Below are 13,355 nucleotides of genomic sequence, written 5' to 3' on the forward strand. Positions count from 1 at the left end.
CGAGATTTTGTATCATTTTTACTATCATTACTCTGAATTCTTTTTCAGGCATTTTTCCTATTTCCTCCTCATTTATTTGGTGTTGTGGGTTTTTTTCCTGCTCCTTTGCCTGCATGGTGTTTCTTTGTTTCCTCATGGTTGTCCAAACTTTTGGCATTGCTTGTCCTTTCTGTAGTTTGGATGTTTTCTTGGGCTAAATCCAAGGTACTGGCGGAGCTGTGTTCCTTTCTGGAGATTCTAGTGGAGAGACCTTTTAGGGCTGGTGGAATTCTCACCTCACGTTACTCTGGCGGTCTTCCTTCCTCCTGAGTATGGGCTGGAGTTAGTGACTGGCTTCTCACAAAGAGAAAACAGAAGAAGTGATGGCTGCCACCTCTCTCTTGAGGTGTTCTCTCTGTTTTCTCTTTATCTTCAATAAACTCTTTTGCAACCGGTAAGACCTCAGATTCTTCTTTGCCTCCTTACCAAGAACTGAGGCCCATGGGAGGAGGGGGTCTCTGGATTCCCCTCTGCTAACAAAACTTCAGGATCTGTTCTAATCTCTCTTCTTGCCGGGATCAACTCGGCGACTCGAGGTGAGTGACGGGTGCCGCAAGCTTGAGGAACACACAGACACAGACTGAAGAGAAAGATGGGACCGGGGGACTCAAGACCTCTAGGATCAAGAGCCCGTATTTACTCTTGAAAACAATCCATGTGGAAGTGGACCTGTGCAGTTCAAACCCATGTTATTTAAGAGTCAACTGTAAATGAGATAATTACTTCTTGCAATAAAGGCTAAGAAGAAAAGAGAAAAGAGAAGGGCTGACCTCAGGTAGATTGGTCAATGAGAACCTCTCTGAGGAGCTGACACTTGACCTCAAGGTTGAGAAAGAGGCGACCCAGCTCAGAGCTGGGAGAAGCGAGCTCCAGGCTCAGGGATTGGTTGGTGCAGAAGCCATGGAGGAAGAGGGCACTCAGCAGTCTAAACTCTTCCAGAAACAGTATGACTGGAGACTAGTGAATGAGGGGCAAAAATGGCACACATGACATAACATAAGAGCCAGATACACAAGACTTTGAAAGTCATGGGAAGGGATATGGATTTTATTAGAAGTGTAAAAATAAAGGCAATTCACAAAGAGGTATTACGCTGGGGAGTTCCTGCTCAATCTGGTTACTCTGTGAAAAACAGCCTCCATAACATTCCTTCTCAACAGAACCTGCATGTCACTCTCCTCGTTTTTCTTCATGCAGACGACAAAGAAGACACACAAAAACACGTGAAAGAGGAAGGCACGGGCGAAAGCCCAGGGCTCTAGATTTTCCGTCTTGGGATCTTCTTCCATGCCATGCTCCCTCTTGTGAATTAAATGGGGGAAATATCCCATTAAAATGAACAGGGTCTGGGACTTCCCTGGTGCTCCAGTGGTTACCACTCTGTGCTTCCACTGCAGGGGATGCAGCTTCAGTCCCTGGTCAGGGAACTAAGATTCCGCGAGCCATGCAGCACAGCCAAGAAATTTAAAATAAAGAAATAAATCAAATAAAATAAGAAAAAAAAAGAAATAAATCAAATGAATAGGGTCTTTGGTTTCAATATTCTTTTGCCACACACAGTTCTGGCATAAGAGTTTATCAATCAGAATCTTGCCCTAGAAAGACAAACAGGCAGGCAGAAAGAAATGAGGTAAGAAGGCAGGAGGAAGGGAGCCCTATCTATTTAGCATGTCAGTAAGCCCGCTGTAGCCAATACAGTCTTCTCTGTCATGGAATAAGTGAAATGTACAGATTATTTTTGGAAAGGAGCAGTGAGGCGCGTACAAAGAGAAAGTGTTGTGAGAACCCGCCTGGGAGGCAGCCCCACAGTCGCCTCGCCCAGGATGCTGTCTTTGTCAGGAGGACCCAGGGATGCTTTGTGAGAAGGTGTGGTTATCTTCACAACGCCCAAAGTTAAGTGTGATATGCTGGGGTTCCTGCTCAGCCTCAGGCATCACTGTTATCAACAGGCTTATTTCCACCAGTGAAAAATGTACAGTTGACCCTTGAACAAGGGGGTTAGGAACAACAACCACCTCCAGGCAAAAATCCGAATACAGGGACTTCCCTGGTGGTCCAGTGGTTAAGACTCTGTGCTCTCAATGCAGGGGGCACAGGTCCGATCCCTGGTTGGGGAACTAAGATCCCACATGCCACATGGCTCGGCGCCCCCCTGCCCCCAAAAAATTCGAGTATAACTTACAGTTGGCCCCCTTTATACACAGTTCTTCCATATCTGAGGTTCTGAGTGGGTGGGTCCGACCCACCACAGATGGTTTAGTCATGTAGTAATTACTAATGAAGAAAATCTAAAACCATGCAGTTCAAACCCATGTTGTTCAAAAGTCAACTCTACAAACAGCTCAGACCAGACAAGCTGAGCTTATTTATTTATTTGTCTCACAGGTACGAGCCCTTGTGTGGACAAGACCAAAATAACGGGCACGTCTGGAAATACAAGTGAGTCCCTAAGTACCAAAATCGAGATGCTCCAAATCAGGGTCTTTGCTTCTCTGTTGCTGTTTTTAGAGTCTTCTCTCTTTAGAAACTGAGTGGCCTCCAGTTCCCTGTTCCAACAGCCAAAGCTACTGATGCCAGTTGTGAGTTCAGTCTCTCTCCTTCTTCCTCTGAACAGGAAATGTGCGTGCTGTATGTGGATTCATTTCTGATATTTCTCATTGCGAAGCTTTTGGTTCCAGGCTCTGACACCTTGAATCTGCCTCCCTGCAGGATGGAAACGAGGGCCCGGAACAACCTTGTGCACTTTCTCCAGAGCAGGGCTGTGCCAATAGTATCTCCTGGCCATGGCCTCCTTCAGCCTGAGTCCTGGGGAAGATGGGAATGATTGCTCCAAGAGGTGAGGACGGAGGAGCCTGGTGGACTCCGCAGGCCCAGTGAGGCACACGTCAGGATTGAAGAGGCTTCGTTTCCCACATTCTGTTCCCACAAAGCACGATTATAGGGAAGGGCTTCCATATAGCCCGTGGAAAACCCCAGCCAAAAACAGCTTCAGCTGTCCAGATTCAGAGCAGAAACAGACATGAAGGGGCCGTAAGGAAAAGCAAGGATGAGCAGCACTGAGTTTTCACGCAGGCAGGCATCAGTGCTAACTTTAGCCTCACCCCCAGCACAGGCATGTAGGGCCTGAGGACTTGCCAGCGGCTGGCGGGATGCTCCCAGGTCTCACCGCCTAGCTCTCCTCACTGCATTCAAGGATCTGTCTGTGAGCTCCAGTTGCCCTTCCTTTGCAGAATTTCATCAAAAATATTCGAGATGAGGGGCCCTTCACCTGGATTGTCCTGAACTGGCATCAGGGGTCTGAGACCCCTTCAAAACAATCAGAATGGCAAATTTGGGCACATGCGTTTTCCTGGAGAGAAAATGCATCATTAGCAATAGATTCTTGAAAGGATGTATAATCCCGAAGCTGAAAATTAACGCGCGCGCAAGAGAGAGGATATGGAGTACCTTACCAAGAGGGAGGACCGATGAAGTGCAAGCAGGTACCCCCATCTCACCCCCTCCCATCCCAGGGCCTCCTCTGCACACTTCTCCAAAAAAGGCTGGTTTCTTGACCCACTTTCACTCCGTTTCTACTCTGGTTCAATTAGGATTTTCTCAATTTCTAATCTCTCTCAGACCCTGACAAGATGACATCTTTTCTGATGAGATTTCCACACTTTTTTAGAGCCAACGCTAACTGTAGGCACCTCCCCAAGGCCTGAGCTGCTGACGATTCCTCCCATCAGTCCTCTCATACCAAAGCCGTCCCAGTGAACCCTTCACAGCACTGCTTGGCTCTTCACTGTCTTCCTCTAGATCTGATTCCTCGATCTTTGGTTTCTCCTACAATTCACTGTGTTTTGACACCTTCGAACAAGGTTTTCCTGCACACCCATCAGTAGCTCTTTTAAAAACAATGTCTGGGTGGACCAAGTGTTGATTTCAAAATCTGTTTACATTTAACGTTATGTTAGAGGTGTGATATGCTCTGGTACGCATATGAGCAATATTTCTAATAAAACTTTTGCTAGCATTTGCTGCGCTCTCTCTAGGTGCCAGGCACTATTTGCAATGCTTGGCGTGACTGACATTTAATCCTGACAACTCTACAAAGGTGGTACAAGTGCTGTTCCCAGCTCAAAATGAGAAAGTCAAGATGCACAGCAAAGTTCAAAAACTTGCTCTGTTTACACAGCTAGTAAACAACAGACTCAGAATTTCAACCCAAGCAGTTATGGCCCCAGAGCCCAATTTCTTTTTCTTTTTCTTTTTAATTTACCACGCCTTTTATTTTCTTTAATTTTTCCTAACTAGACATCAGTAGGTGTATCAAAGTTTTAATAGAAATGATAATCCTTAGGAAAAAACTTTACATGACCACAATCAGATAGACAATTTAAGTTCATATAATGAATTATATAAAGCAATTAAAATCATAATTTGACCCAAAAAGTGAGAAAAAAGAAGACATTCGCTGATTTGCAGTTCATCTCAAAATGATTCCCCGAAAAGGAAAGTATATGCACATTTAACCAGCATACTTTGTATATTCAAAGCTCTGGGAAGGATGACCTCCCCAAGGACAATAGCTCTGTGTTAAGCCACCACTAGTATACCCTAGGCTTCCTGCACAATTTCATGAGACCTTTAGTTAGAGCTCATCTCTGCTAGGGAACCACTTTTTAAAAACTTTCTCTGGGGTGGTGTCTGAATAAAGACTTTGCTATAATTAAAAAGGACTTACAGGGGAAAGAGGATGTAGGAATGCTAATGAGGTTTTTGAAGAAATGCTCTCAGACCCCCATTTCTTAGCCATATTCCTTAACGTCTCTGTTCCGTAGTTTCCTCATCTGTAAAATGGGTTGCACAGTATCAGAACTACAGTGTAAGGGGCTGGTGGAATTAAATGATATGCCTCAAGAGAACGCTGGGAATGAGCAATATGAAGCATTAGATCAATATTAGCCATAACAGAATGGATGGAATGTAATATACTTGGTTTCCCAGCTCCTTAGAAGCCAGTGTGTCACATGCCACAGTTCCGGTGAACGAGGCAAAATTCTCCAGGGCAGACATCCCTTCCCGACTAAAGGGCACAGTATTAAAAGAATGCCTTTTGCGCTACCGTCTTCCTCACCGTCTGATGTGCGGCTGTGTGGTGTGAATGTTTCATAGTGACTTAGCAACCCCAGATGAAAGCCATACTCTAAGCTGATGAAGGAGAGACAGGAGCCTGGTTCCTCAAAAACTTAGTAAAACAGTTTCCCCAAGCTTGACTGCCTACTCCAGACTTCTTGTTAGAAGAGACATGGAAACTCCTGTATCTATAAGCTGGTTTTCTGTGGTTTGCCATAGAATGTATCCCTCCCCGGTACCCCACCACTCAAAGCCAGGTCCTTCAGGAAGCCCATGGAAGCTCCATGAACTCATGGTTTCCAGTCTCACCTAGGCCTCCTTGCAGCTACTCCTCTACCTCTTTAGGATTTTGGGGGGTTTATTTTTGGCCATGCTGTGTGCCTTGTGGGATCCAAGCTCCCCGACCAGGGATCGAACCCAGGCCCCAGCAGTGAAAGCGCAGAGTCCTAACCCCTGGACAGCCAGGGAAGTCCGCTCCTTACTTTCTTTGATGAGCTTCTTATCCTCCTTTCCTCGATGGGAACACTCTCGAGTCCCTGATAGGCCTCACTCTTTTTTTTTTTCATTGAAGTGTAGTCAATTTACAGTATTGTGTTCATTTCAGATGTAGAGCAGCATGATTCAGCATTTTTGCAGATTATATCCCATTACAGGTTATTGCAACATATGGGGTATAACTCCCTGTGCTATACGGTATATCCTTGTGGCTTATCTAGTTCACATGCAGTAGTTTCTGTTAACCCCACTCCCCTAATTTGTCCCTCCCCCACTCCCTCTCCCTTTTGGTAACCGCAAGTGTGTTTTCTATATCTGTCAATTTGTTTGAGAGCCCTCACTCTCTTAAGCAGCTGACTCTACCTCCTGATGAACAGAGTTAAAAAAAAAATTGTATTGGAACAGTTAATTTCTCACCATGTGCTCCACCGGTGCCCGCAGTTATCCAGTTCTTGACATGGTGTAGGTGTGTTCCCCTCCTTTAGTGCTCGGAAAATCCTTCCCTTGATACATTCTCTCAGCTTCTGTTCACTCCTAAACCCATTGCAATCAGCCTTTGGTTTCAGCCAGAAATTCACTGAAACCGCACTTGCTAAGGTCACAAATTTGGCCTCACATTGCCAAAGAGAAATTTTGGGACCTTAATTCAAGTTGACCTCAAAACAGCATTTAACATGGCCAACTATCACCTCCCTTTTTGGTATTACTTCTTCCTACAGCGTCCATACTGCTTTCACTAAATTCTGAGTTTACCTACTCTACCCATTATCTTTTCACTTGAATCCCTTACACTTTGTCCCTGGCTAAATCCCCCTGGCTTCCTGATATATTCTATATACTCTCTTTGGATGAACTCAGCTAATTTGTAACCGAAGACCCACCAACATACGGGGATTTTGCCACTAGCAACAATGGACTGTCACCTTGCAGATCAGCCCTTCAACCCCAAACAAAATATCATTCAACATCCGTTTGAAGGTATCAGAAAGGGACCAAGGCACTGAATACGCATGGGGCCACATTTCCGGAAAGAAGAAAAACCCAAGGAGGGGAACCCTTATCTTTGACATGCCTCTCCTCTCCATGCACTCCTTACTCAGATGAACAACAAAGAAATCCACCCAGCTGCTCAAGCTGGATAATCTGCATCATTCTAGCTTCCTTTTCTCTCTTACACTCTTCATTCTAAGAATTATCAAACTCTGCTGACTCTCTCTCCTATCTCTTCCTTCCTCTACCTCTCTCACCACACTACCCCAGACGAAGGCCTCATTATTTCAAACACCCTGGAGTATTTAAAAATAGCATCCTATTTGGACTCCTTGCTTCCAGGCTCACCTCCACATGCCGCCAGAATTATTTCATTAACATACAAATCTAACCATGTCACTCCACTGCCTAAACTGCTTTAGTGACTCCACTTCACCTGAAATGGGAAGCACAACATGAAGGCCTTTACTTTGGCCTTCTGAATGCCACTCTGTCTTACCTCCCATCCTATCCAATGTGCAATCCTAGTAGTTCCTCAAGGAAGTCCAGGCTTCCCTCTAGAGTCATGCCATAAACTTTGTGTTTCCTCTGCCTGGAAAATCCTCCCCACCCTCCACCGCTCCTGTAAAGTTCTCCCCATTTGGGGAGAATAAGTAAAATCCCTATTTCATAAACTCCACCCAAGTAAATTCAAAGGAATGAAAGATTTCAGAGCAGGAACACATAAAAAAAAGCACTGGCAGAAGGCGCACATGTGTACTTTTTTCCCTTTAAGGCAAGGGTCAGCAAACTACAACCTGAGAGTCAAATTCAGCCTGCAGGCTAGTTTTTGTAAATCAAGTTGTATTGGAACACAGCTCTGCCCACTGGTTCACAGGTTGTCTGTGGCTGCTTTTGCCCTGCAACAGCACAGTGTTGAGCAGTTGAGGCAGAAACCATGTGGGCTGAAAAGCCCTAAAATATTTACCATCTGGCCCTTTACAGAAAAAGGTGACTGACCCCTGCAACTTTAAAAAAAAATTTGAGCAGATATTATTGAACTTAAAAGATGGAAAATTCTGAATATGTAAAACTTAGAAACTACTGATTCCACAAGTGCAAACAATATTGAAAGTCAAATGACCAAATGGGAAGAACACTGCAAATACGTACAGCAGACAAACAAATAGAATATATTCATCATACAAGTGAGCAAAAGATCATTCAAACAGGAAAATGAGTAAATGACTTCAACAGCTAATTGAAAGATGAAGAAGTATCAACGGACAATAAATGCATGACGATATTTTCTACCTTGTTAGCAATCAAAAAGGGGGAAAAGAAAGAAAGAAAGAAAGAAAGAAAGAAAGAAAGAAAGAAAGAAAGGAAGGAAGGAAGGAAGGAAGGATGACAGACTCATAGTTTACCTTAAAAAATAAGCAAATAAAAAAAAAACAGTCGCACTCTGTACTGGCAAATGTTCAAAAGGCAGGTAGTCTTAGAAGAGATAATGGGAGTAAAACTTTGACATACTACACTTTGGGGAAGACATTTGTCTGTTAGAACACAGGTCAAACGTTCTTTCCAACTAAAAAGCTTAGCAATAGGAAAATGTTATTCTAGTATCGGCCAGTCTACAGCACGTTGTTTTAGGGTGACGAATCGGGTTTAAAACCTACTGTTTTCAGGAGAAGCCTGTGACTGTGAGTGTCCCCGCCCCAGCCTGCAGGTGGCGCCATCACCAGCACAGACACCACAGCTGTCTTCCTTGGCATTGCTCCCCAGGTGCCGGTCGCAGCCCACTGCCTGCAAACAGAGGCATGGCAGTCAGGGGTGGGGAGAGATACAGGGATGTCCTTCTGTATGTCAGAAACCATATTCATGGTGTGATCCTTCCTAAAAGCATGAAGAGGCTCTCTTTAGGAGAATCTAGTCTTTAAAATATACAACAATATATAAAGCTTGACAGTACCATGTTATTTACATGATTTTCATCCAAAGCCTAAATAATTCAAAAAGGAAGACTTGAGGCTGCCCCTTGAGGCTCCCACTCTTAGTTTTGTATTTATATTTTTATTCAGGTATTTGATGTACATAAAATAAATGACCATTACAGATATATTTCCTCTCTCCTCTTTCCCAACCCCTTCCCTCTCTTTCTATCCCTACCCTAGTCCTAGGCTCTCATTTCTTCCCCTAAATGACCACTATTTTGAAACTGATGTATACCCTTCTGGTCCATAGTTTTATTTTAATTTCTTCTTTTCTGTTTTTAATCTCAGGCTATACCTGTATCTTAACATCAGTGATGTATCCACATTTCTCTGTATTCTGTTATCTGCATTTGTATCTTTGTATCTCTGTCTGTTTATTATTATCTATACCCAGACTTACATATCTCTACCTTTGTGTCATTATATATGCATACATATGTAATATGTATATATATAATCTTCAAAAAAACTTTTATAAACAATTTTTAAAACATAAGAAACAAATTAATGAGAGTGAATTCATAGGATATGCTTATACTGATATCCTTCAGTCTCTTTTGAATTATTACTTTTGTGAGTTGTGTTTGGCTATTTGCTGGACTGTGACCTTCCTTATATGAGAGAAAGTGCTATGTCTTGTATTTCTTTTCATTTTACAAGTATGTCTTTTACGTGATATGCGCCCAATAATATTAACTGATGAGCTGGTGTATCCCTACCTCCCCATACACATTCAACTTTATTTGTATGTATACGCCTGGTGTGGAAGTGCAGAGACCTTGGAGGCAAACAGCTCACTTACACAACCTGCCCTGTCCTACCATCCCTTCCAAGCTGCAAGACGTGGAACAACGCCAACTCTAGGAGACTCATCTTCCGCAAGAGTACGATAGAGGCAATCGTGCATACATCACACAGGGTCTATTAAGAGTGAAATGAGAAAACACATGCGAAACTCTTAGTACAATGATTAGAACACTCAAAGGGCTCAACTAAAGAGCCCCTTTAATCATCTCTCTCTCTTTCTCATTTTGTTTTGACTCCCAGCCTGACCCCCTGTGCTGCTTTCGTTTGGGAAATTACCGGATCAGATTTCGTATCCAAGGTGTTGAAGGGAATATAAAACTGGAGGAAGCTGAAACCACATCTAGAGACCAATCTTTCCAAAATGGTGGTGCTGAAGGGAAGGAAAAAGATCAAATGAAAGTTTCAGGGAGAGGTAGGAAAAGTTCCAAGGAAGCTGAAGGAAAAGCCTATGATCAGAGATATTTTCAAATTCACAAAGTGCTGTCATGAAGAAAGGGCTCTGTGTATTTTCAAATGGCGAAAGCTACAGGTTTAGGCATCGTTTAGCTCAATGTGAGAAAGTTTTTAAAGTCAGAGTTATCCAACAAGAAAAGTTCAACCATGGGCTAGGTAGGAGAACTTGTGGCAGGAACTGGAGAGGGGAATAAATTATCTGATGAGCAGCTGAATCCTCTGCGATCCTTTCATGCTGATTATATGCTTTTTATAAAGTTAATAGTGAACTATTCATAATAGTTGATATTTATTGAATGCTTACCACGTACCTGACATTATGCCAAGCATGTCATACACATTATTTCATTTAATCTTCACAGCAAACCTTTTGATAGCTTTTATCTCTAGTTTACAAATGAGGTATCTGAGTGTTACTGAGGGTATACGACTTTCCAACATTACACAACTAGTATATTGCTTTAAAACCCAGGGCAAAAAAACTAAACTGAACTTGTTACCTTCCCCCCAAATTTTATGCCTTTTTCTGTTTTCTGTCTCCATGAAATGAGGTCAGAATTGCCTGCTTCCCCAAACTTAAAGCTTCAACCTCATCCTCAAACATGATCTCTCCCATTTCTCCCTAAGACAATCCATGGATTTTATCAAATCTGAGGTGGCTTTGGTACATCCGGGTCCTTTAAAATATGGCTCTCAGCATGAAGGAGAAAGAGGGGATAGAAATACAGATTTTGCAGTTATCAAGAATGTACTTTGGAAAATAGTATAACTCGGGATGAGACTGACACTTTTATATGTTATCGTAGGACTGTAAAGGGACTCAACAGTGTTCTCAAAGAAACTAAATGTTCCTCTTAGAATCAGTAGCGGGGAAATATCCTAAGCTGAATAAGTAATATGTATTCAACAATTGTCTTTTAGTTCATTGATTCAGAGGCTGCATCTTGTCTTTCTCCTCCTTGCTGACTCCTTTTGAGCTAAATCATGTATACTGGGACAATGTGGATAATGAAAATGTGCTTGTATGACTCAACTGTGCAAACCCTTTACGCCTACTTTTCCAGTTGCTCTTTATATTAAACAAAATGTAGATTTATAAAGATCTAACGAAGGTGTAACGACAGGCTTTTTCATTACGAGTATCAAAGTAAGCACTGAACGAAAAAATTAGCTTTTGATTCCTTCTTTTTGTAACTAGACATTTGATGATCAATTCAAGGATTAGTATTAAGAGACCTGGAAACCATCTGCAGAAAAATTGTAAGGAGTGCTTTCTCAAGAATGTCAGTATAATAGCCTGGAGTGTTTATACCAGAGGGCAGAAGACCTTCCCTCATATTCCACCTAATAACTACCTGAAAGCCACATTTTTACTATAACACCAGGACCAAAGCTCAGGATGGAGACCACAAGGCTTGGATTCATTAATAACATGTATATTAAGAGAATTTAAAATAAATAGAATGAGTAATAAAGATGAAATTATAAATGCTTTCAAAAATACATTTTATATAAGATGGAAATATTTCAGGGCTTCCTAGGTGGTGCAGTGGTTAAGAATCCGCCTGCCAATGCAGAGGTCACGGGTTCGATCCCAGCTCCAGGAAGATCCCGCATGCCATGGAGCAACTAAGCCCGTGTGCCAAAAAAAAAAAAAAAAAAAAAGATAGAAATATTTCAATAGAGCTAAAGAAATGTAACATGTACACTTTTAATGTTTTTATTAATCCAGCACATTTTTATCATTATATGAATATACCAGCATTTTTTGCTGGAAACTCTGAAATTACAGAAAAGCATAAAAAGTGAAATTAGTCACTCATCATCCCAATATTAAAAGGAAAGCTCTACAAATATTTAGGTATCTAAACTACAGCTATATATATTACTCTATGTAGTATAATAATTGTGTGTGTGTATATACATTATTTTTTTACATTTTATGACAAAAACCAATGAACTATGACCATTTTCCTCTATTACTAAATAATCCATTTATCTTCATAGAAGTCCATTTTATGGCTTCATCACAATTTATTTCTTAATCTTGAGAAAGTATACTTTAAAATTATTCGATGACAGGCAGTGATACAGTAGTGTATGGAGCAGTTATCAAAGAAATCATCTGCAGAACCAAACAAAGATACTGAAAGCAAAATAAGCATAAAATGGCCACAGAATGTTTGCATGTAACAGTGATTAGCTAAAGATGGTGGGAGGAGGGGGCCTATCAGGAGGGAGGGGAGAGTTAGATAAAGAAGGATTTTGAAAGCCATGCTTAAAGAGTTCACAGTTTACCCTGAGGGCATGTTTGTGTACGGAGGCATACTTTAATAAAATCAATGTTTTTGAAAGTTTAATCAAGTGGCCATATGTTATGGGAGTGGAGTGAGGAGAGACTAAAGACAAGCAGACCTGTAAAGTGGTTACTGTATTAATTCCAGCAAGAGATGAAAGGGATGGCACAGGGAATGGAAAGAAAGAGGCATCTAGATGAAGAGAAACCTTTTGAGTAACAATGTCATATAACTGAGTCTCTCTGATTGGAGAGGAGAAACAAACATTACATTGGTTTTGAACAGGAAAGCTGAAGCTATGGCAAACCCCCAACTCAAAATTGTGGTCGCTATTTGGAGCATAATAAAAGAGTCTGTTGCAGTTCTGAATAAGTAACTGTACAAAAGTTACCTGCAATGTTGGAGACTTGAGCAAAAATAAGCTAAGGATAAAAGGAGTAAATAGCAAAAGTTTGAGAAGTACATGGAGGGAATGTCCAGAGTAAAGAAGGCAAGAGGAGGAAAATAACCAGGAAGAGAGGAAAAAGAAAGCAAAAGCAGCTAGAACTGGGCAAATTACAGAAAGGAATAAAATAGTAAGAACTGGAAAGACTACTGGATTTGACAAAGAGTTCCTGGGGTGATTTCAAGAAGGCAGTTTCACGCAACATATGGGAAAAATAAAACAAAAATAAAATAAAACCCAGGGCATCTGACAGCAGAGTCTGAACACTGTGCTATACCTTCCTCACCTTTAGTCTCAGCAGATGGACAACCGTGAACCCAGTTACACAGGCCATTATGTTAATATTTACAAGTACATGTGGAATAACTTGAGAGTGACTGATTTTGGAAACACATTTGCATGGTTGAGATTCAATCAATGAGTAACTTGTGTTCATGCAACTTTCTACAAGGGGAGTAATTCTACCATTAAATTATAGAAGCACTGTTCCTGGGCCAAGCTCTGTCCTCACACATTTGTGTCCCTAAGCACTTTGCATGTCATGAGAATGAGAAGCACCCTTTATCTGGTCATCCAGGAAGGGTGTGGGTTTACAAGCTAGGATGGGCTTGTTTTGAAGCGGGTTTAGAGCCTTGCAAGATCTTGGGCAATCCAATACCTCCCTGAGCACTGACATTTATTTCATAATTTTTTTAAAATTTACTTATGTATTTATGTATTTACTTATTGGCTGCGTTG

General features: G+C 41.8%; 1 protein-coding gene across 3 annotated transcripts in view; it reads right to left on the reverse strand.

Moving 5' to 3' along the window:
- LOC130830034 (cyclin-Y-like protein 1) overlaps positions 1–13,355 on the reverse strand; it is an 81,257-nt gene that overhangs the window by 59,508 nt on the left and 8,394 nt on the right. For 2 of the 3 annotated variants that reach the window (XM_057696908.1, XM_057696905.1), the window contains exon 2: positions 8,301–8,427. In XM_057696908.1, coding sequence (XP_057552891.1) covers positions 8,301–8,427 — 127 coding nt within the window. The remainder of the gene's footprint in view (positions 1–8,300; positions 8,428–13,355) is intronic. The other variant, XM_057696907.1, reaches the window with a different exon arrangement.

This window comes from Hippopotamus amphibius, chromosome 10, assembly GCF_030028045.1.
Source record: "Hippopotamus amphibius kiboko isolate mHipAmp2 chromosome 10, mHipAmp2.hap2, whole genome shotgun sequence".
Classification (NCBI taxonomy): Eukaryota; Metazoa; Chordata; class Mammalia; order Artiodactyla; family Hippopotamidae; genus Hippopotamus; species Hippopotamus amphibius.